General features: G+C 39.9%; 1 protein-coding gene across 2 annotated transcripts in view; it reads left to right on the forward strand.

The window, feature by feature from the left end:
• CEMIP2 (cell migration inducing hyaluronidase 2) overlaps positions 1-23,578 on the forward strand; it is an 86,465-nt gene that overhangs the window by 21,852 nt on the left and 41,035 nt on the right. For both annotated transcript variants that reach the window (XM_033237110.1, XM_033237109.1), the window contains exons 3-11: positions 1,754-1,894; positions 2,504-3,065; positions 7,818-7,987; positions 13,447-13,635; positions 15,764-15,933; positions 17,357-17,566; positions 17,975-18,180; positions 18,314-18,383; positions 22,465-22,593. In XM_033237110.1, the coding sequence (XP_033093001.1) occupies positions 1,754-1,894; positions 2,504-3,065; positions 7,818-7,987; positions 13,447-13,635; positions 15,764-15,933; positions 17,357-17,566; positions 17,975-18,180; positions 18,314-18,383; positions 22,465-22,593 (1,847 nt within the window). The remainder of the gene's footprint in view (positions 1-1,753; positions 1,895-2,503; positions 3,066-7,817; positions 7,988-13,446; positions 13,636-15,763; positions 15,934-17,356; positions 17,567-17,974; positions 18,181-18,313; positions 18,384-22,464; positions 22,594-23,578) is intronic.

Raw genomic sequence — 23,578 nt, forward strand, 5'->3', positions numbered from 1 at the left:
GTGCTTGTTATAACACTATGGAGAATTTCAGCTAGATGTTTTATGGGAAAAGGGAGGTAGAAGAACAGTTTAAGGAATCCTCATTATTAAGCCAAAACAAATTTAAGAGTTTTTTTGTTTCTTTGATGGGAAGAAAAGCTTAAAGATTGTTTTTAGTATAATAGTGATACTCATTGACTTATCAGAAGCATTACATATCAACAGTTATGATACTGCTGTGAGAAAAACTAATTCCATGAAATGATTGCCAAGGATATAACTGGAGAGACTAATTTTAGCTGTGGTTAATAAGAGAAAGCATAAACCTAAGAGCGAGCTCAGAAACAGGAAGATGTTTGCCTTAGTGTTATGCAAGTTCAAAATGAGGAATCATTTTTCTTTTCTGTATAGAATCATATCTTTCTGCAGCACCCTACCTTTCTACTTTTTCTCATGTTATTCCTAAATGTGTACCTTCCACCTTAATGAAAGGAATCTCTTCATATAGTTTTCAAGCATATCTTGCTTATTCCTACCTTTGCTCAGTTTAAATACAGGCACCTTGGAATTCTGAGCAACCAAATGGACTACTTGGATCTCAAGGGATACTTGTCTTACTAACGTTCTCATGATCCTTTTATTTAAATACTGCCCATCCTTTGGTGTCCAGGTCTCGAGTCACCTGTTCATGAAGCTGCCTCAGTTACTCCAGCCCCATGCCTCCTTTGCCTGAGGTCTTTTGAATCTCGACTGACTACCATATTGTTCAGTGTTTCATTATTTCATACGTGGTGTTTTTTCCCTCCAAAGCTTGAATATAAACTCTGAGGAAATGTGAACTGATTCTATGCTTTATAAATTTTAAAATATCTGGTACAGAGTGGATAAATTGATGCTCCACAAATACCTGGCCATTGGTTGATCAAAATTGAAGGCGTGATTTTTTTTTCTCCCCTCTTCAAAATTATGGCAGACCTTAAAGGTTTCATGCATTAAATAGCTATGACTATTTTAATTAAATACATTTATTTTTTTGTTATTATAATACCTATTCAAGAGGCAGTTCTAATTCCAGTAAAGGAACACTACAAGTAAATAATCTCATTTTCTAAAAGGGGAAACTTGCATATCACTGAGCTTGCTAAGTAACCTTTGGTTTCTCTAACCTGTAATTTCCTCATCTCTGAAAATGAGAAGTTATGTCTTTCGCCACTTGCTTCTTTCATTTTGGTGGGAGGGTGCACATGGCTGAAGATAGCGATGTTTCTCAGTCTTGGAGAGAGCTACTATCAGCACCTACTCCATTGTTCACTGTGTACAGGAAAGAACTTGTGAAGACCTGATCAATGTATTTAGCAATTTTCGTTTTTGATTTACCAGGATGTTGTGAACATATTTTCTTTTCTAAAACAGCTTTCTAGTGTGAATCCCAGGAGAATGTATAATTTTGCCTCTTACTATTGGTTTATTTCCAGAGTAGATGATTCAGGGGAACTTTTTTTTTTTTTTTTTTTTTTTTGGTGAAGTTTGTCCTGAACTAGATGCTAGCAATTTAGTTTTGTGGTAATACTTTAATATGGAAATGTGATGAGAAATTAAAGGGTAAGACAGTTCTCTGCTGGTGGGAAGGCGTGGGATTTCCGTTCTAATGGCAGGAAATCAACATATGTTAGCACATTTCTTGCAGATCTGCAGCAAATAGTGGTCGTGCTTAGAATTGGTTATATTATTCTTGCATTTTAATGGGTTGGATGGAATGTCAATGTGTTTATAGAAAATTGCCCAGATCAAAATCCTCGTCTCAGGAACTGGGATCCAGGACAAGATTCTGCAAAGCAAGTTGTTATCAAGGAGGGAGATATGCTCCGTCTGACCTCAGACGCCACCGTGCATTCTATAGTCATTCAGGATGGAGGTAGGTAATGGTTCCTGCCTATGGGAACTGCAAGGTTGCTCTTTAATGTGGGGGATATTTGATGTTCCTTATGTAGAAAACTATTTTTAGGCAGAATAGCCTTTAGTTTGTGGTTATCACTCCAACCGTGGAGATTTGGAAAGTTCCTGAGATAAAACCAGAGAATTTATCCAGAGATAACCATAGAATTGAAGAGCTTAGACCTTAGGTATCACTCAAATCAAGACCCCTGATTTATAGCCAAGGAAACAGTTCCAGAGAGGTGATCTCTCAGAGCTAAATTTTTGTCACAATTCTGAGAGTGATGAGAGAGTTAACATGAGTAAACATATACAAAAATAAGATTCAGATTTGTAGGCTCTTAGGTATTTTTAAGAGAAATGATTTAACCTGTAAAGTGAATGGGTTGAAATTCACAGTCATAGGCATTGAGAGTATATTAAGATATGAAGTCTTCATTTTTTCTTTTAGTTTTCTAAGCAGATCCTTAGTGAATTCTTTTTTCTGACTTAATTGCGGAAGTGTACTTTTACCTTAAGGTGAAATCTATTTCCTTGTATCTCAGAAAGATGATTTAGAAGTTGGCTTACAGGTTGGTATTCCCTGCAGGACTGCTTGTATTTGGGGACAATAAAGATGGATCCAGAAATATTACTCTGAGGACTCATTACATCCTGATCCAGGATGGTGGGGCGCTTCATATTGGAGCAGAAAAATGCCGCTATAAATCCAAAGCGACAATTACCTTGTATGGCAAGTCAGATGAAGGTGAAAGTATGCCAATATTTGGCAAAAAGTTTATTGGTGTGGAAGCTGGCGGGACACTGGAGTTACACGGGGCACGGAAGACATCGTGGACGTTGTTGGCAAGGACCCTGAATTCCTCAGGCTTGCCCTTTGGGTCCTACACCTTTGAAAAGGACTTTTCCCGGGGCCTCAATGTGAGGGTCATTGACCAAGACACGGCCAAAATTTTGGAAAGTGAGAGGTTTGATACCCACGAATACCACAATGAGAGCAGGCGGCTTCAGGAGTTTCTGAGATTCCAGGATCCAGGTCGGATTGTTGCCATAGCTGTTGGGGATTCAGCCGCTAAAAGCCTCTTACAAGGAACCATCCAGATGATCCAGGAACGGTTGGGAAGTGAACTGATCCGAGGACTGGGCTACAGGTAGGCATACCTTCTTCCCTGTGTCTGTGTGAGAGGAGAGTGAGGGTGGGGAAAGAAGCCACAGCCACAGCATGACTCAGGCATCAGAAGGGCCACTGTACCATTTGCATGTCTGCTAGCTTTGAGACATGGGGCTGGAGGATAGGACACCGCATACAAAAGCTGTTTTCCTTGGCTTTGGTTTACGAAGCCCTTTGTGAACTGGAGTGCCAGGCTTGTGAAAAGTTGAGAGCAGAAGTGTGGTACTGAAAAACAGGCAGTTTAAGGATAATTTGCCTCTGAAGATACTTCCTCCTTTCATTACCTTCTGAAGATCATATGAAACTCAGGCTAATTGAGGTAACTTATGAGTTTAAAGGTTAGGGCAGAATTTCATGCTAAGTTCTAAACCTGTCTTAAAAGCCTGAGGGGGTAGAATATGCTGTTTTTCTTTTTCTTTTTTTTTTTTTGGACTCCTTTGCAGGCTGATTGGAATCTGCATGTTTGACTGGCACAGGTCTGTGGACCCCTGGCATATATGAGGAAGGAAAAAGTTAAAGGGCTAGGAAATCCATCCAGATAGTAGAATTCATTTCTGCTATTTATGGTTCTCGTACCCTATTCCTTTTATTTTTATTTTTACAGACAGGGTCTTGCTCTGTTGCCCGAGCTGGAGCGTAGCGGTGCAGTCGCAGCTCACTGCAGCCTCATCCTCCCGGGCTCCAGTGATACTTCCATCTCAGCCTCCCAAGTAGCTGAGACTACAAACAGTTGCTGCCACACCTGTCTAATTTTTACACTTTTTGTAGGTGGGGGGTGTGTGTCACTTTGTTGCCCAGGCTGGTCTCAAATTCCTTTGCTCAAGTGACCCTCCCGCCTCAGCCTCCCAAAACATTGACTTTATAGGCGTGAACCACCGCACCCAGCCTTGTTGTGCCATATTCTAATTAACCATGATTTCCTAATGCAGTTCTGAGTCTAGGGGAAGTAGCCGGCCTAACATTTCATTTAAAAAACAGAAACTTTTAATTCTGCTGGATGCTCTTAGTAAAGTCAGGGAATATCTGTGGTGGAAAAAGTAAGAGGACCTCAAAACCCACATGCCATGATAATCTAGTTACTATTTTTTCCTTTGATGGTAGATTGTTGGAATGGGGTATTACCTATAGCAATTCTAGAGCAGGCTAGAAAGACAAAAATTAGTGAAGAAAAACAGTTTGTAACATTTTAGAAATACCTTTTATTCATGTAGGGGATATTTAGGAGATGCTAAGTGCTGGATACCCATGGATGCTTAGACGAAAGGACACTGTCTCAGAGCCCTTGGTTAATCTAGTGGATAAACAGAGACCTAAATAGATGATGATCCTACAGTGAGATATGCCGCAGTTACAGGGTGTAATGGGAGTGTAAGTATTAATAGAAGAAGCCTTTAAATTGGCCTAGTGAATCAGTACAGGCTCCCCAAAGGCAAGAGACCTGAAGGAAGTTCAGGAGTGTGCTGTGCAGACAGTGGAGAAGGAAGCTTTTTCAGACTGAGGGAATTCCATGTGCAAAAACCTCAAAGGGTTTCTTGTTTTTTTTTTTTTTTTTTTTTTTTTGGCTTTTTGTGTTTGAAATATGAGATACACATACAAAAAAGTAAGAATGTAGAGCTTAATGAGTTGCCGCAATGTGATGCCTGTGTAGCCACTACCCAGGTCAAGAAAGAGGACGTTGCCAGCAGCCCAGAAGTTCCCTTCCTCCCCTCTGCTATGCATTAATCACTCTCTTCCCCACCAAAGGAAGCCATGCTTCTGAATTTTGGGATCTACTAAAGTTTAGGTTTGCCTGTTTTTCAACTTTATATAAATGGAAGCTGACAATATATTATATTTTGTGTCCGGCTTCTTTGCACAGTGTTACATGATTGAGTGCTATTCATATTGTTGCATGTAGTGCTGCCTCATTTTCTTTTCTTTTCTTTTCTTTTTTTTTTTTTTTGATTTTAAATAGAGATGGGGTCTCACTCTATTGACCAGGCTGATCTAAAACTCCTGGCCTCAAGTGATCCTCCCATCTCAGCCTCCCAAATTTCTGCGATTACAGACATAAGCCATGTGCCCGGCCGAGGCTCATTTTCTTTGCTGTTTATTTTCTGTTGTATGAATATACCACAGTTTATTTATTGGTGGCCATCTGAGTGGCTTTCCAGTTTGGACCTGTTATAAAATTGCTTCCTTAAATGTTCCTTGATCCATCCCTTAATGTACATGTGCATATATTTCTATAATGTATAAACCTAGGAGTGGAAGCATGATCTTTTCGAAGTTACAGACCTACTTTGTTTCATTATCTGGTAATACCAGGGATTACAATTTCTATTTCTTCATGCTATTGTTGTTTCTAGGTTTGCATGATCGTTAGCTGTGACCATTTTGACTTTCTTAGGTTCCTCTCCATCCTGGTTTCTAAATTCCTTTTAAAATATTGCTTTTTATTTCATAGAGGAATTAGAGTTGTGATCTTTTGCCAGCGTTCCATTGCATTGACGTTATCTCCGATGTACATAAACACATAGGCCTTTGAAGATAGTGTTCTGGTGCGTTGAAATTTTCCCTCAAGTGGAGGAGGGAAGTAGGAGTGTTTTGGAGATAATGTCAATAGGAGAGAAAGAACATTGTTTTATAGTTGCTGAGGCAGTCCTGGTAAAGAAAGGAAGCCTGTGATATTCTTCCTCTCTTTTCTTCTCTCAAATAGGAGATAATATATTGAGACATTCTTTATTTGATTCTTTCTGCTATATCAAGGGGATAAATAAAGCTACAAAGCATTGTCGTCCAAAGAGTAGCTAATCCATACAGGGGCGGCTGTGGAATTTGTAAGGGTGTAGGCATGCTTTGGTTAACTTTTATCTGTGAATATCCAGCCATCTGTCAGACACAGATTACATTTGTTATTTTTTTTCTAGAGTAGGAAGTTGACATTTTTCTTTTCATGTTTTAAACCAGGAGTCTTAAAGCAGATTTTCTGGTTTTTAAAAATTGTCCCTTTGTGTTGATTGCTTTTGGTCACAAGTTTGAGCATGTCTCTCAGATATTTAGTATCAGAAATAATGGTGTTTTTAGGCCAGGTGCAGTGGCTCATGCTTGTAATCCAAGCACTTTAGGAGGCTGAGGAGGTCAGATCACCTGACGTCAGGAGTGCGAGACCAGCCTGGCCAACGTGGTGAAACCCTGTCTCTACTAAAAATTAAAAATACAAACATTAGCTTGGTGCGGTGGTGCGCACCTATAATCCCAGCTACTTGGGAGGCTGAGGCAGGAGAATTGCTTCAACCCCAGAGGTGGAGGTTGCAGTGAGCTGAGATCTCACCCTTGCACTGTAGCCTGGGCAACAAGAGTGAGACTCTGTCTCAAAAAAAAAAGAAAAGAAAAAGAAATAATGGTGTTTTCAAATACGTTGCTTTCAACAAATAGACATATAGTATATAAAATTTAAAATTTGTTGGATAGTGATTCTACAGCTTTGATTTAATTTAGGAATGTTAAGAAATCTCTGCTGGCTGCGGTGGCTCATGCCTTTAATATCAGCACTTTGGGAGGCCGAGGCAGGCTGATCACCTGAGGTGGGGAGTTTGAGACCAGCCTGACCAACATGGAGAAACCCCGTCTCTACTAAAAGTACAAAATTAGCCGGGCACAGTGGCGCATGCCTGTAATCCCAGCTACTCGGGAGGCTGAGGTGGGAGAATCGCTTGAACCCGGGAGGCAGGAGGTTGCGGTGAGCCAAGATTGCACCATTGTCCTCCAGCCTGGGCAACAAGAGTGAAACTCCATCTCAAAAAACAAAAGTCTAACTCACTTCTCAACCTTGCCTGCACACCTGGAGACTTTAAAAAATCTTGACACCAAGGGTGGTCCTTAGATCAATTATGTCAGGAAGAAGGATAAGACTCCCAGGCTGTTGAAGGTTGATGATTACTACTCTAACCTCTGGTCTCTAATTTAGGGGTTTTCAAAGTATGGTGCCCTGACCAGTAGCATTGACATAATTTGGTAACCTGTTAGAAATACAAATTCTCTGGTTCCACCTCAGAAACTGAGAGAGTGGGGCCAGCAATCTAATTTAGCACGCCCTTCCTTTCTCCTGTTGATCCTGATGCATACTGAAGTTTGAGAACCACTGCCCAAACTCAGTGGTTTTCAAGCCTAACTGCATGATCAAGTCACCTGGGAACTTTAAAAACAGTGAGACCCTGTCTCCAAAAAATAAAAATAAATTATCACAAACATACAAATGCTGGACCCAACCTTTTGCAATTAACATGATTCCCTTTATCTGGGATGGGGTCTGTGCATTGATATATTTTTCAAACTCCGTAGGTAATTCTATTATGCAATTAGATTTTTGAGAACATTGTATTAATAGAATGGATAGTTTAAAAGCAGGTGATAATCATTTTAAAAGAAGGTAAATGGATTTTGGCCAGAATGTTATGTGTGATATGGATGTGTATTGAGGAGGTAAGTCAATGATTAATTGAGATTGTAGTCATTGGTCTTTCACCTATTACAGAGCTGGACAAACAAGTATTTAAAAACTAGGTGCATTTCCTTCTAGGAAAACTAGGTGCAGTTAAGGTTTGGAATTACAACCTCATATAGAAAAACCATTAGGGATTGACAAAAACAAAATATGAGAATTACACAACACTCTGTAATAACATCTTTGTCAGGGATTTTGTGAATACCATGACAAGTAATCAAATGCACATGCTCTTTTTCCTTCTAGGCAAGCTTGGGCTTTAGTTGGTGTCATTGATGGTGGAAGCACTTCTTGCAATGAATCTGTGAGAAACTATGAAAATCATAGCAGTGGCGGGAAGGCTCTTGCCCAAAGAGAATTTTATACCGTGGATGGCCAGAAGTTCTCTGTGACAGCTTATAGTGAATGGATCGAAGGTAGGCAAGTAGAGTTTATATTCTTGTAAGACACTGATAAGTATTATGACAGATTTTTTTTTTTTAGAATAGTATTATGTTCAAATGACAATCAACTGGGTTAGATTTCTCAACTGGTTGAAACTTACAGTTTTCCTACTGCGCTTAATCTTTCAGAACAAAATCCATTAATCTTTTAGAACAGAGGTCTCCAATCTTTTAGCTTCCCTGGACCACATTGGAAGAAAACGAATTGTCTTGGACCACACATAAAATACAGTAACACTAATGATAGCTGATGGACTAAAAACAAAATATCGTAATGTTTTAAGAAAGTTTATGAATTTGTGTTGGGCTTCATTCAAAGCCGTCCTGGGCCACATGTGGCTCGCGGGCTGTGAGTTGGACAAGCTTGTTTTAGAACAAAGCTGAGTTGGGTGTGCTGTAACTAGAATAGACCATTCTCTAGTCTAGAAACAATCTTCTGGGCTTGGAGTGAAGAGATGATCTATTAGGGATGAGGAAGCTGGAATCAAGCCCCAGCTTTCTGCCTCCAAGAAGACTGCTGTTTCTTTGCCTCTGCCAAAAAGCATAGGTGGTGGGTAAGAAGTGTTTCTTAGCAGGAATTTTGTCCTGTAAGTGAAGTTTAGTGGTACCGCCTCCAGTATCACTAAAAAAAAAAGTAGTCGTCTTTTTTTTTCTTTTTTTTTGAGACAGAGTCTAACTCTGTCACCCAAGCTGGAGTTCAGTGGCGTGATCTCGGCTCACTGCAACCTCCGCCTCCCAGGTTCAAGCAATTCTCTGCCTCAGCCTCCCAAATAGCTGGTATTCTAGACAGGGGATAATTACTGACAGAACTCTAGTCAACGTTTCCTTTGTAGGAAATGTTATTTACATTTCCACATTAGTGATAACTACTCATTCCTGAAAGATGGTATGTTCTAGCTATCTGTTAAAAGATATTGTTCATGTCTCATGTTCTCAGTGACTCTTACTTTCTAGAAGAGGTGGAAAATTTTCTTCAGGAATCAGAGAATGAACTTTTTTTAATGTTTCCCATTCAGTAGTGCTAATAGGAGATAATCTGAAACAGGATTTTCTTTTAAGCCAAGAAAAAATGTGTTAGTGAGTAATACAAATCTTCCCCATCTAACCTTCTGGCTTTTAAAAAAAATTAACAGAAAGAAACAAATTTTAGTGATCTTTCAAGTCAAAATTTACTTGTCTAGTAGTCATCTGTTTTTTTTTTTTTTTTTTTTTTTGAGACGGAGTCTCACTTTGTCATCCAGTCTAAAGTGCAGTGGCGTGATCTTGGCTCACTGCAAGCTCCGCCTCCCAGGTTCAAGCAGTTCTCTGCCTCAGCCTCCCAAATAGCTAGTATTACAGGTGCCCACCACCATGCCTGGCTAATTTTTGTATTTTTAGTAGAGACAGGATTTCACCATCTTGGCCAGGCTGGTCTTGAACTCCTGACCTAGTGATCCATCTGCCTCGGCTTCCCAAAGTACTGGGATTACAGGTGTGAGCTACCACACCTGGTTAGTCATCTGTTTTTAAAGCATTCCTGAATTTTTTTTTTTTTTTTTTGAGTTGGAATCTTGTTCTATCACCCAGGCTGGAGTGCAGTGGTGGGATCTCCACTCACTGCAGACTCTACCTCCCAGTTTCAAGCAATTCTCCTGCCTCAGGCTCCCAAGTAGCTGGGATTACAGGTGCGTGCCACCACACCTGGCTAATTTTTTTGTATTTCTATTAGAGACAGAATTTCACCATGTTGGCCCGGTTGGCAACTCCTGACCTCAAGCGATCTGTCGATCTCAGCCTCCCAAAGTGCTGGGATTGCAGGCATGGGTGCATTACTGAAATTTTATTTGAAAAAATATTTCTTAATTGCTCTTAGGGGAATTTATTTTGCTGGCAAAAACGTGAAATTTGGGGTAGGGATTGTTTTTGCCTCCATGAGTTTTTTAAAATTTGTTCTTAACCTGCTTGTTTTGATTCTGGGAAAGTATAATATGGAGACTTTGAAAGAAATTGGCCTCTGGAATTAGATTAGCTTTAAATTTGGGGCTCTACCATATTTAGCTGTTATTCAAACTCCCTGATCTTTGGTTTCTTCATCTCTAATAAATATAATAGCTCCTGTCTTTCACAGTTGTGTTGATGAAAGGTTATTATGCATGTGGGATCTCAACAACTATTGTTGTTAGAATTACTATTATTACTATTATTATTTGTATAAAATCCTACAGACTTTAGTATCTGGATGCAAGAAACATATTCAGAAAACATTTTAGATTTGTTAGGTACTTTATTTCTGTGCTTTATAGATATAGAAAAGCAGGGTAGATCAAGAGTACCAAAACAGAATCCAAGACTTGCCCAGGTTAAGTTTTATCTGGATAGTTGGCAGAGCCGGGTGGCTCATGCCTATAATCTTAGAGCTTTGGGAGCTTGAAGTGGGAGGATCGCTGAAGGTTAGGACTGGGCAACATAGTGGGACCATGTCTCTGTATTTTTTTTTAAAGACTGTAAGAATATACAAATTATTTGTTGTTCCTTGCTTGAATTTCCCCACTTTTGATTCTCCAAAGGGAATGTGTTCTTTCACTCATATCATCAGCCCTTAGAGTTAGCATCTTTTTTTTTCTTTTCTTTTTTTTTTTTGAGACGGAGTCTTGCTCTGTCACCCAGGCTGGGGTTCAAGCGATTCTCCTGCCTCAGCCTCCTGAGTAGCTGGGACTACAGGCACGTGCCACCACACCTGGCTAATTTTGTATTTTTAGTAGAGATGGGGTTTCACCATGTTGGCCAGGCTGGTCTTGAATTCCTGACCTCAGGTGATCTGCCTGCCTCAGCCTCCCAGAGTGCTGGGATTACAGGCTTTCCTTCCCCTTCCGCTTTCCCTTCCCTTCCCTTTCCTTTCCTTTCCTCTTTCGTTCTTTTTTGTCTCACTCTTGTCTCCTAGGCTGGAGTGCAGTAGTCTAATCACAATTCACTGTACCCTTGACCTCCTGGGCTTAAGCAATCTTCCCACCTCAGCCTTCCCAGTATCTGGGAGTACACGCATGCACCACCACACCTGACTCATTTTTTAATTTTTTTTTTATAGAGATGAAGTCCCACTGTGTTGTCCAGGCTGGTCTCCTGGACTCAGTGATCCTCCTGCCCTAGCCTCCTAAAGTGTTGGGATTACAGGAATAAGCCACCATGCCCATCCTAGAGTCAGCATCTTAAAGTAGCCACAGAGTAGTATGCTGTTAATTAGACGACAGAGAAGTACATTTATTAAACAGCTATCTTTTGAAATGTCGTTTTCCTTTTTTATCAATGTTATGAAGTAGTTCCCATCCATTTCGTAGACATTTCCCATCCTTTTCATAGACATTTCCATTAAATCAACTTTTGATTTATGACAGATTATATCATGAATGTTAAGAAGCAGAAAGCATTTCTATACTGGATAGCATGTAAAAGAAGCCAAGTTGTGAAACTGGATCAGATTTTCAATTCTTGTCTGCTTAATTGGGAACTAACTTTGACTTTCAAAGAAGATATTAGGAAAGATCAGTAATTAGTAGTCATTAGATTACATAATTTACATCATCCCAGGAAAGGAGCTGAGCTGGACAGGGGCACCATCATGTGACCTCAGGTCACATTGCAGATCATACTGGTCATACTCTTCCATTCAGTAGACATCCGTGGATACGTACCACAAACAAGACAGAGTCGTGCATACGTAAATAATGTACTCTGCAACCTTCACTGATGCAGCTTCCAAGGAGGTGAGCAGTTCTCCCAATAGGAAGGTATGAACAATTCTAGGCAGTAACCGAGAGAAAACTGGAGAGAGAGACGTTGCTTCCAACAAGGATGTTTGGGAAGTCCTTAAAGAATTGCCTGAACGGCCGGGCGCGGTGGCTCAAGCCTGTAATCCCAGCACTTTGGGAGGCCGAGACGGGCGGATCACGAGGTCAGGAGATCGAGACCATCCTGGCTAACACGGTGAAACCCCGTCTCTACTAAAAAAAAAAACTAGCCGGGCGAGGTGGCGGGCGCCTGTAGTCCCAGCTACTGGGGAGGCTGAGGCAGGAGAATGGCGTAAACCCGGGAGGCGGAGCTTGCAGTGAGCTGAGATCTGGCCACTGCACTCCAGCCTGGGCGACAGAGCGAGACTCCGTCTCAACAAAAAAAAAAAAAAAAAAAAAGAATCGCCTGGACTTCATAAAAAGGACAGTATGTTGGTTGGTCAAGAAGAATATGGAAGGACATTTTAGGGGAAGAATAAAGCGTGAGCAAAGGCACAGACATGAAGGGTTTTCTGAGACAGATTTTTATGTTATTTTTTTGAGAGAGTATCTTGCTCTGTTGCCTAGGCTGGAGTGCAGTGGCACAGTCATGTCTCCCTGCAGCCTCAAACTCCTGTGCTCAAGTGATCCTCCCACCTCAGACTCCCAAGTAGCCGGGACTACAAGCATGTGCCACTACTCCCTGCTACTTCTAAAAATATTTTGTAGAGATGAGGCTTCGCTCTGTTGCTCAGGCTAGTCTTGAACTCCTGGGCTCAAGTGATCCTCTGCCCTCGGCCTCCCAAAGTGTTGAGATTATAGGCATGAGCCACTGTGCCCGTCCACAAATTGTTATTTTATGTATTTACTTATTTTTGAGACAGGATCTTGCTGTGTTTCATAGGCTGGAATGCGGTGGCCCAATCATAGCTCACTGCAGCCTTAACCTTCCTGGCTCAAGCAGTCCTCCCACCTTAGCTGCCGAAGTAGCTGGGGATATAGGCACACATCACCATGCCTGGCCAATGTTTTTTGCAGGGACAGGGGTCTCACTATGTTGCCCAGGCTGGTCTCGAACTGCTGAGCTCAAGTGATCCTCCTGCCTTGGCCTCCTGAAGTGCTGGGATTTACAGGTGTGAACCACCACGCCTGGCCCACAAATTCTTATTCTTAAGATTGTTAGTGTGCTGATGTCAGCGTGCTCATGCGCTATCCATTTTTCTGTGCTTGGATCAACTTGAAGCACTGGGTATTTATTACACACCTATCCTCTGCTTGACAAATTCTGCTGGAATATAGGTACTTGTCACATATTGGCATGGTTCGGGGTCAGTATAACAGTTGTTGCACTGAGTTGAAATACAGCAAGAGATTTGGGAATCTAGAGCCTTCTTCAAAATTATAAAGTAATAGTTTACTAAGGTGACATCTTGTGTTCCTTCATGACTAGAGGTACATGGGGTACTCTCCCCTTGAGGGCAGAGATCTCTCCATTTTCATATTTTTATTACTTATATCTGTAGAGTGACTGACACGTGGTAGCATTCATAAAAATTTGCTGCATCGTGGTTATCTTAACTTTTGATTTGTGAATCAGTGTGAAGGTTGATTTTAGAGAGAAAAAAATACGGTTAATGTATCACTTTCTTTTTCTTTCTTTCTTTCTTTCTTTTTTTTTTTTTGGTTTAGGTGTTTCTCTTTCAGGTTTCCGGGTAGAGGTTGTAGATGGAGTGAAGCTAAATTTGCTAGATGACGTTAGTAGTTGGAAATCTGGAGACCAGATTGTGGTTGCAAGCACAGACTATTCCATGTACCAAGCAGAGGAGTTCACTCTTCTTCCCTGTTCCGAATGCAGCCATTTTCAGGTCAAAGTCAAAGGTATTAAATTGCTCAGAATACTTCTTGGGAAACACACTATTTTCTTGGGATTTGATTCCTGGAATCCTTTTTCCTCTCAATCACTACCGTCACCACCACCATCACCATCACCATCATCAGTATTGAAGGTCATAGCAGTGGAATGCATTGAACACTAGATTCCAGGGACTATTAGGCAAAAATAGTTATTGAGCAATATTCTTGCTGCTAATGATACATATTGCTTCAGTTTCTTTGTATAAAAAAAAGAGATGTCAACTAGAGAAATTGATTTTCCAAGGTCTTTTCCATTGTTTTAAGTTCTGGGGTACATATGTAGGATGTGTAGGTCCATTACATAGGTAAACGTGTGCCATGGTGGTTTGCTGCACCTACCAACCCATCACCTAAGTAAATATTCAGTCCAGCATGTATTAGCTATTTTTCCTGATGCTCTCCCTCCCGCTGCCTCCCCTCCATTGTCTTCTGTATTAATTTTCTAGTGTCAGGTAATAGTAAACCCAACGATGAATTAGATCCATTTATAAATAGAAGTCTTTCTTAATTAAAAGAAATCCTATGGTTTTCGAGTGCCTATGTGATTAGCCAAAAAAAAAAAAAAAAAACTCACTAATATTTAAAATGGACTCAAATAGGTATTTTCATAAGACTATGTTTCCTGGCTGGGAGCAGTGGCTCCCGCCTATAATCCCAGCACTTTGGGAGGCCGAGGCGGGTGGTTCACTTGTGGTTAGGCGTTTGAGACCAGCCTGGCCAATATGGTGAAACCCTGTCTCTACTAAAAATACAAAAAACATTAGCTGGGCATGGTGGTACAAGCCTTGTAATCCCAGCTGCTAGGGAGGCTGAGGCAGGAGAATCGCTTGAACCCAGGAGGTTCATGCAGTGCAGTGACGTGATCTCAGCTCACTGCAACCTGGGCGACAGAGCAACCTGCATCTCAAAAAAAAAAAAAAAAAAAACTACACGAAGAAATTCTTACTGTAAGTTGCATATCCAAAGAATCCCTGACACTTACTGGGCACTCATTTTGAGCCTGGTACTAGGCACAGCCCCTTTGTACATGGCTTCATTTATAGGATTCATTGTGCATTTCACTCATTCTGTTGCTTTTCTTTTGAACTCAAGTATACATTTATGGTATAAAACAAAAGAGTTTACAGTAACTGTTCAGTAAGTGCTTCTTTAGTTTTTCAGTAATTTAGACTAATAGGTAGAGCTTCAACAATTAAGGAAAAATTTTCTGCTTTGGAAAAAAGTAGTGATTGGCTTACCTGGCCCTTTTTCCCTGAGCTTCATTCGACATTGTACTTTTCCTTCTTGATAATACAGGGCATAAACAAAACAAGAACACCACCAACAAAAAACCCCCAAAACTATGATACCATCTGGCGTTAATTTCTTTTGGAAATTCCAACTTTTGTTAACAAGTCTGCATGATGAGTCTTCATGAGCTGTCCTCCCCATGATTTATGTGTATTTTTCCTTTCTGAGTTTATATAATAAGATCATCAGTGAGAAGCTCATTATTAAAGTGCTTCTACACTTCCAGTAAATGTGAGAATTTAAAAGAATGCATACTAATATTAAAATAAGAAGAAATGAGAAAGAAAAGATGGTAATTTATCTATTGTTAATGTCCAGTTGCAGATTAGCTTCTAAGTAAAAGCATAAACAATTTGACACCCTGATATTAATATCTACACACCATTTGTTTTATGGACTCACCATGCATTTGGTGGTTCTTACACCCTAGGGGAGGAGTCCAAGAGCGTATGGACAGAAACTGGAGAGAAAGATTAGGGATCATTAGGCAGATTCCAGATTATTAGTGCTGTTGAAGGGAGGATAGAGCTGCTTCAGGAAGGAACAAGCTTTCTGTCAGTGTGTGGGTTTGAGAATTGGCAGAACAGTTAGTAGTGGGGGTTCAGGCTGTGGGTGGGGGCTGGACTAATCTTTAAATTCCTTGTGTGCTGGGATTCTGATTCTGAGGTGTCAGAGAATGGGAGCAGATGATAAGTTCTCAGGATCATCTTGGGGTTATAGAATGAAGAGAATGTCTTTTCGAAGTGAGTTTCATGTTTTCTTTGTTCTAACATTCTTTTTTTTCCTTGCCCATATCAACCAGAAACCCCTCAGTTCCTGCACATGGGTGAGATCATAGACGGTGTAGACATGAGAGCTGAAGTTGGAATTCTTACCCGGAATATTGTGATCCAAGGAGAAGTGGAGGACTCATGCTATGCAGAAAATCAGTGCCAATTTTTTGATTATGATACCTTTGGGGGACACGTTATGGTAGGCGAAAGGATTTGATTATTTCTTTGAAATCCTGGTTGCTAAATACGTGTTTGAAGAAACTGTCAAGTTTTGGAATGAGATATAAATGGATATTAAAAGCAAATCATGTTTTGTTTCTCAGTGACAATGAGGAGGTTTTAGATGATTAAAATAGAATGTAATGACTTCATTTAGTTGGCCTGGACCTCTAGTAAAACCATTTAAGAATTGTTCCATAAGGAGTCAAATCAATATATTGGGAAGAACCAATTAGAGAGACAAAAAAAAAAAAAGGCTCTTTGTTGGTATCCATGTATGCGATTTCTGAAAGAGTCAATTAGTTTTTTAAAAAATGTAGTATTACCAAAGGGTTAGCAATACTAGCAAGCACATGCAAAATATGTTTCTATAAAAATATTTTTTATATGCAAATGTTTGTTCTGAAAAAATGTTGAGCACTTTATGCTAGGCAGTATTCTATTAATATATACTAATCTGTTGGACTTCTGGGCTGCATTTTGGCTACATGTGTTTTTAAATCACTTTTTGTGTATTCAGTAGGCTGTGGTTGTTAAGTAGTAGCATTTCTGTTACAATAATTTTTTTTTTTTTTTTTTTTTGAGATAGAGTCTCATTCTGTCACCCAGGATAGAGTGCAGTGGCATGATCACAACTGACTGTGGCCTCAATACCCTGGGATCAAGTGATCCTCCCACCTCAGCCCCACCAAATAGCTGGGACTACAAGTGTACACCACTGCGCCTGGCTACTTTTTGTATTTTTTTTTTTTTTGAGACAAGGTTTTGCCATGTTGCCCAGGCTGGTATTGAACTCCTGGGCTCAAGCAATTTGCCCACCTTGGCCTCCCAAAGTGCTAGATGTGAGCCACTGTACCCCGCCTGTTACAAGGATTTCTGAAATGTTGATCAGTACTATTCCTTTGTTTTTAGTAATATGATTGAAAATCTAGTGTTTAAAAATACTGAGAGTGCTCAAACTTTGGATCACAGAAGAACTTTTAAAACTAACTTAAGTCAACCATCTTATGTGCTAACTAAAACACTGGGGAGGATCTGGAAATAAAGAACTATTTATTAGACTCCGATGGAGGTTATAGAAGTAAAAGAACAAGATGAGACCGGGAATGACCAAAATATTTGAACAAATCAAAACACTTGTACAGAGATCATTATTGCATCTTTCCTGATTACATTTGCCTTTATTCCTAATTGGAGGCTATTTTTATGGCTCTTTAAAGCATTTGCTTATGTAAACAAGCATTTGCTAAATTATTAACTAGCAATCTGGGAAAACAGGATGCAAAAGAAAATCAAATGTTTTAATAAATATTCTCCTTTGGATGTTTTCTGCTAAAACCACATTTTTTGCTAGTTCCCCATTCTGAAAAGTATGAGTTTGATTTTAGTACCTTGACTTACAGATAATGAAAAATTTTACTTCAGTCCATCTTTCTTATGTGGAATTGAAACGCATGGGTCAGCAGCAGATGGGGCGATATCCTGTTCATTTTCACCTGTGTGGAGACGTGGATTATAAAGGAGGATACAGACACGCAACGTTTGTGGACGGCCTGTCTATTCACCACAGCTTCTCAAGGTGCATCACTGTGCATGGAACAAATGGCTTGCTAGTAAGTAGCCTCACATTAGGTCAACCCATATTATTGAAATAGCTAACTCTCTTTAATTTACCACATACCTTGCTCTATCCTGCCTTTTCTGAGCATTCCACGATTTTTCTGTCTGAAGGAAGCCTGCCTTTCCAACCACCCAGAGTATCCTCTTTTACATTTAATTCAATTTTATATTTTGTATTTTATTATTTATTTATTTACAATTTATTTTTTTTTCCCCCGTAGGACCCAAGTAGATTATCCCCTTCAGAGATAAATTAAGCCTGACATTTCACTTTGCCCATTCTGCTAAGGTTCAGACCTCTTTTTCCATTTGTAGTGAACATGCTACACTGGATAGTGCTTGTCACTTAAATCACAATCAATCTTGTTACCAATGACATTAATATACTTTTATTTCTGCAGATAAAAGACACCATTGGATTTGACACACTAGGTCATTGTTTCTTTTTGGAAGATGGTATTGAACAGAGGAATACTTTGTTCCACAATCTGGGACTCCTCACCAAGCCGGGCACTCTCCTGCCCACTGATAGGAACAACTCCATGTGTACCACCATGCGAGATAAAGTGTTTGGAAATTACATCCCTGTGCCTGCTACTGACTGTATGTGAGTAATTGGCAGAGAGAAAACCCCATGCATCAAGGCCTTTGACTTTTGGGGAAGAGGTTTTGGGGGAAGTTTTTAGTGGGCAGGAGTTTTTACGAAGAATGTTTAAATCACCTTGGAAAATTCCTTGCAGGGCTGTTTCGACTTTCTGGATTGCTCATCCCAACAATAATCTGATTAATAATGCAGCTGCAGGCTCACAGGTAAATAATGTTAAAGTGACCTCAGATGTTTTAATGTTTTTCTTGTTTATAAATAGTCTGGCTTATTTGGATTTAATGTCATGTGTGCTAGTGTAACCCAAGCATGACATTGTTTTCTGGTACTACTTGTTTAGCTGAGAGCAGGATATGGCTGAGATGGTTATTCTATTTCTCCTAAATTCTTTGTGCCCATTAATATCTTTTTTGTAATTTTTTTTTTTTTTTTTTTTTGAGATGTAGTCTCGGTCTGTTGCCCAGGCTGGAGTGCAGTGGCGTGATCTCGGCTCACTGCAAGCTCTGCCTCCCGGGTTCATGCCATTCTCCTGCCTCAGCCTCCCGAGTAGCTAGGACCACAGCCGCCCGCTACCACACCCGACTAGTTTTCTGTATTTTTAGGAGAGACAGGGTTTCATCTTGTTAGCCAGGATGGTCTCGATCTCCAGACCTCGTGCTCCACCTGCCTCAGCCTCCCAAAGTGCTGGGATTACAGGCGTGAGCCACTGCGCCCGGCCTGTATCCATTAGTATCTATGAGTTTAATAAGAGAGATGCCAAAGGGGGAAAAGAAGTGGGCTAATCACTAGGGTTATGTTATTTCCAGAGTGTATTTTTGGTGTATTAGGTACAACCTTTCTGGCTTCTCATATTTAAGTCATATGTGGCCAAGTAACTGATAATTTCAATTTCAGGGTGTTGATAAAAATAGACTTAGGTCAGGTGCAGTGGCTCATACCTGTAATCCCAGCACTTTGGGAGGCCGAGGTGGTTGGATCGCTTGATCTCAGGAGTTTGAGACCAGCCTGGGCAACATGGCTATACACCCCCGCCCCCCGCCCCCCCCCAAAAAAAGCCAGGTAAAGTGGTGCGTACCTATTGTCCTAGCCACTTGGGAGGCTGGGGTGGGAGGATACTTGAGCCCAGGAGTTGGAGGCTGCTGTGAGTCAAGATTGCGCCACTGTACTCCAGCCTAGGTAGCAGTGAGACCCCGTGTCAACAAAAACGCACATGCAAAACAAAAAACAAAAAAAGCCCACAAAAAGCCTTAGCTTTTCTTTATGAGAATGGATTATTTTGGAGAATACTATGACAATTGTCACTCTGGTCAGGGGGTACACCCTTTTGTTGAATGTAAGGCTTTATATACACATGGGAATTTCATTTCCTTGGGAAAGCAGCAAAACTCATTATGATGAATTAAGACACACGTGAGAATAAATTTTAAGAGACTAAATGATATTTTTGGGTAGTAGAAATGTCCCAAATAAGTTTGGAAAAGTTTGTATTTATTATTGAGAGTTTTAGTGTTATTAAAACTGCTGATTTAAAACCTAAATGAATCTTTTTTTCCCCCGAGACAGGGTCTGTCTCTCAGGTTGAAGTGTAGTGGTGTGACTTTGGCTTACTGCACCCTCTGCCTCCTGGGCTCAAGCCATCTTCCTACCTCAGCCTCTGAGTAGCTGATTCTACAGGCACATGCCATCATACCTGCTGATTTTTTATTTTTATATATATATATGTATCTCATATATATGAACCATGTATATATCGCGGGGAGAGAGAGAGAGACAGAGAGAGAGTAAGAATAAGAGAGTGAGAGGAGGTTTCACTGTGTTGCCCAGACTGGTCTCGGACTCCTGGGCTCAAACCATCCACCTGCCTTAGCCTCCCAAAGCATTAGGATTATAGTCATGAGCCGCCATACTCAGGCTAAATGAATCTTTTCTTTCTTTTTTTTTGAGACGAAGTCTCGCTCTATCCCCCAGGCTGGAGTGCAGTGGTGAGATCTCGGCTCACTGCAACCTCCGCCTCCTGGGTTCAAGCGATTCTCCTGCCTCAGCCTCCCAAGTAGCTGGGATTACAGGCGCCTGCCACCACGCCTGGCTAATTTTTGTATTTTTAGTCGAGACAGGTTTTCACCATGTTGGTTAGGCTGGTCTCGAACTCCTGACCTTAGGTGATCCGCCCGCCTCGGCCTCCCAAAGTGCTGTGATTACAGGCGTGAGCCACTGCGCCCAGTCGCTAAATGAATCTTTTAAGATAGTATGCTATCGAGATTGTAACTGTATTGAAAACTGCAATAAAAAAATATGAAATTTGCAGTGATACCTAAATATTCATATTTATACATCGTGGCTACTTAAGTTTTTAAAAGGAAATAAATATCTAGCATTGTTTGCCAAGATGAAGCAAAAGATTAGCTGAAGGGAGTATTTATTTGAGATAACAAAGAAGGCATCAGTGGATGATGGTTTGAACTCATATCTGTTATTTTCTTTAAAAACGTAAAACATAATCTGCAAGTCCCTGTCAATTGAATATTCTTATTTGACAGGGCAGAAACCCAGATATTTGATCATTTTAGGTTTTCATTCATTCATTTTTCATCAAATATTTGTTGAGCCAGTATGAGGTTTGTGCTAGAGTTTCTAACTGGAAAGTGAGTTTTTGAGTAAAGATGACCAAGAAGTTGATGTACAGCCATCTTCTGATCTATGTGACATTACGCATCTACAGCCAGAACAAAGATTTCCTTTAGCTCTTTTCAGAAGTCAGGGCTTGAAGATTAAAGCAAATTGCCGAGAGTTCATGAAAAATAGAAGGTGAGGCTGCCAGATACCCTTACTGTGGCTAATGTGAGAAAAGAAGAAAGCATTGCATGTATGTTCTTCCTTTTTATTCTGTGAGCTGTTTATTTTCTCTCTAGAAAAACTGTTCCAGTAAAAGCTAATTTGGGCAGGGTTTTTCCTCCCAAAGTAAATCAAACCATTTTTTCATTGTACCTTTCCACTGCCTTTTACAAAGCTCCTTTTACCTGTGTTGACACCACTGTGTTTTAACAGGAAACAGCTGCTACCCCCTTATCCCCGTCCCACTCCCATCTCCATCTCCATTGCATCCTAGGATGGTCCACTCTGCCCTCAGCTTACAGGTTATGGTATGGGGTTTTCTTCTGACCCTCCAGGTCTTATCCCGTTGACTTGTCTGTTTTGTGACCAGAAGAGTTGAGGTAGCAAACATTTTTCAGAGTAGTTTGTTTCATTAAGACCTATGTGTAAACTTTTATCATGGAAAACTTTTATCATGGCATTCATTTTGGTGTGTAGGTATATATATATGTTTTCCATAATTCCTCTCTCATCTCTCCTCCCAATGGACTCTATTTGTTACAGCTAGTAAGTACTAATTAGGTGTATTATATTTTAATTATCTCTATATTTCTTATTAGACTATGAATTATTTGAGAATAGTCTTACTATATACCTGGCACATAGTTGGCACTAAATAAATGTGTGCTGAATTTGAATTAATGCTGTCCATTTACACTGTATGATTAAGTTTTAACAAATTATTTAATCAAAGTTCCATCAAGTGAACTTGTCCTTCACGTTGGGCTGATTTTTAATTGAGTTGTAAAATAAAGAACTGTCATGCGAATTAACATTTTTTCCATTTTTATATCTCATTTTGAGTGTCAACAAGTTTGAAACTGTTCTGTTCCTATTAAGGTCAGTAATAGTGAAATTGAACAGACAGGGCCCAGCCTGAGACAGCATCCTGATTCATACGTGTGGTGTTTTTTTTTTCTTTGGCAAAAATTTGCCTCAGGACAGGAAGGGCATTAGACTTGTTTGAAAGAAGTCAGTGATCTCTGTGTGCTGGTGGACAGTTGTTTAATAGGCATGACTCATCAATTGAACAGGTTTAGAGGTAAACAGATAAAAACCGTATTGCTTAACGGCTGTGCTGTCCTGGTCACATGGAAAGCTGATTTGGTTTTAATTCTGCATAACTTTTAATGTAGATAATGATGGAAAAGTTTTGAAAGTGAATTTTTATACCAACCAATTATTTCTCTTTTGTCCAATCCTGCAAGCAAAATTAAATTTGTTTTTTTAAAAAAAATACGTGATATAACCACTTTGAGATGTGTGTACAACTTTTTATTGTCAATTCTGAACTTGCAATAATGAAAAATTTGGTGAAAAAGATTAAACTTGCTGATGAAGCAGTTAGTTTATGAGAGTGTTTCATAGATATCTGTATAAATCAGGCTTTTAATGAGCTTGTCCTTTCATTTGTAGGATGCTGGGATATGGTATTTATTCCACAAGGAACCTACTGGGGAATCCACTGGATTGCAGCTCTTGGCAAAACCAGAACTCACTCCATTGGGTATATTTTATAACAACAGGGTCCATTCCAATTTTAAGGTAGGCTTCTAAGTTTTAACAATTAGTACATGTGCTGGACAGTGTAAAAGATGAACTATTGTGATTATATTTTAGTCCACTTTGTGCTGCTGTAGTAGAATATCACAGAGTAGTTAACTTATAATGAACAGAAATTTATTTGGCTCACAGTTCTGAAGGCTGGGAAGTCCAAGATCAAGGGGACAGCATCTGGTAAGGGTCTTCTTGCTGTGTCATCCATGGTAGAAGGGCAAGGAGAAGTAGAGAGAGCAATAGAACAAATTTGCTGCCTCAACCTTTTTTATAATCAGCATTAATCCATTCGAGAGGGTGAATCCCTTATGACCTAAACATCTTAGGCTCTACTCCCAATACTTTCGCACTTTCTAACACATGCTTTTTGGGGATGTATTCAAACCGTAGTAGATTATAGCTGAGAAATGTCAGTTTTTGGTAGAACTTGTCATCAGAAAAAGTAATTTGTGATTAAAAACGGACACCTAACCCCTCCCCGTTCAGGATATATATAGAGCATTCCATTTATACATACCTGTTGTGCATACAGGTATGTGCAACACATACATGCACGTGTAACCTGAATAATTACATAATGGATTTGATTCATGTGTCCTCATCCTCCCTCTTGTTTCTTCCCTTGCTTCATCTCTTCCTCCCTCTCAACTTCTTTCCAATCTTTAATGTCATTACCTGTTTCTAGGGAAGTACACATTAAATAATATGCTTCTGGGTGTTGATAAACATAATTCATCTCTTCTTTTGATTCACAGTGGCTGGTAGAGTGTCCTATTAGGCATTATACTAATTATATAAATAGTGAAATATTGCTTAAGAATAGTTGACCTAATTATTAATTGAGTAAATTACAGTACAATAAAATGATACAGATCAAGTAACCTAAAGGCCATTAGGAGTTTCAATTTTTTCATGAAATTTGGCTCTAACCCTTCACCCCCTGGTGATAAATACATATGGTTTATTTTGTGCT

This window comes from Trachypithecus francoisi, unplaced genomic scaffold, assembly GCF_009764315.1.
Source record: "Trachypithecus francoisi isolate TF-2019V2 unplaced genomic scaffold, Tfra_2.0 Lachesis_group16, whole genome shotgun sequence".
Classification (NCBI taxonomy): domain Eukaryota; kingdom Metazoa; phylum Chordata; class Mammalia; order Primates; family Cercopithecidae; genus Trachypithecus; species Trachypithecus francoisi.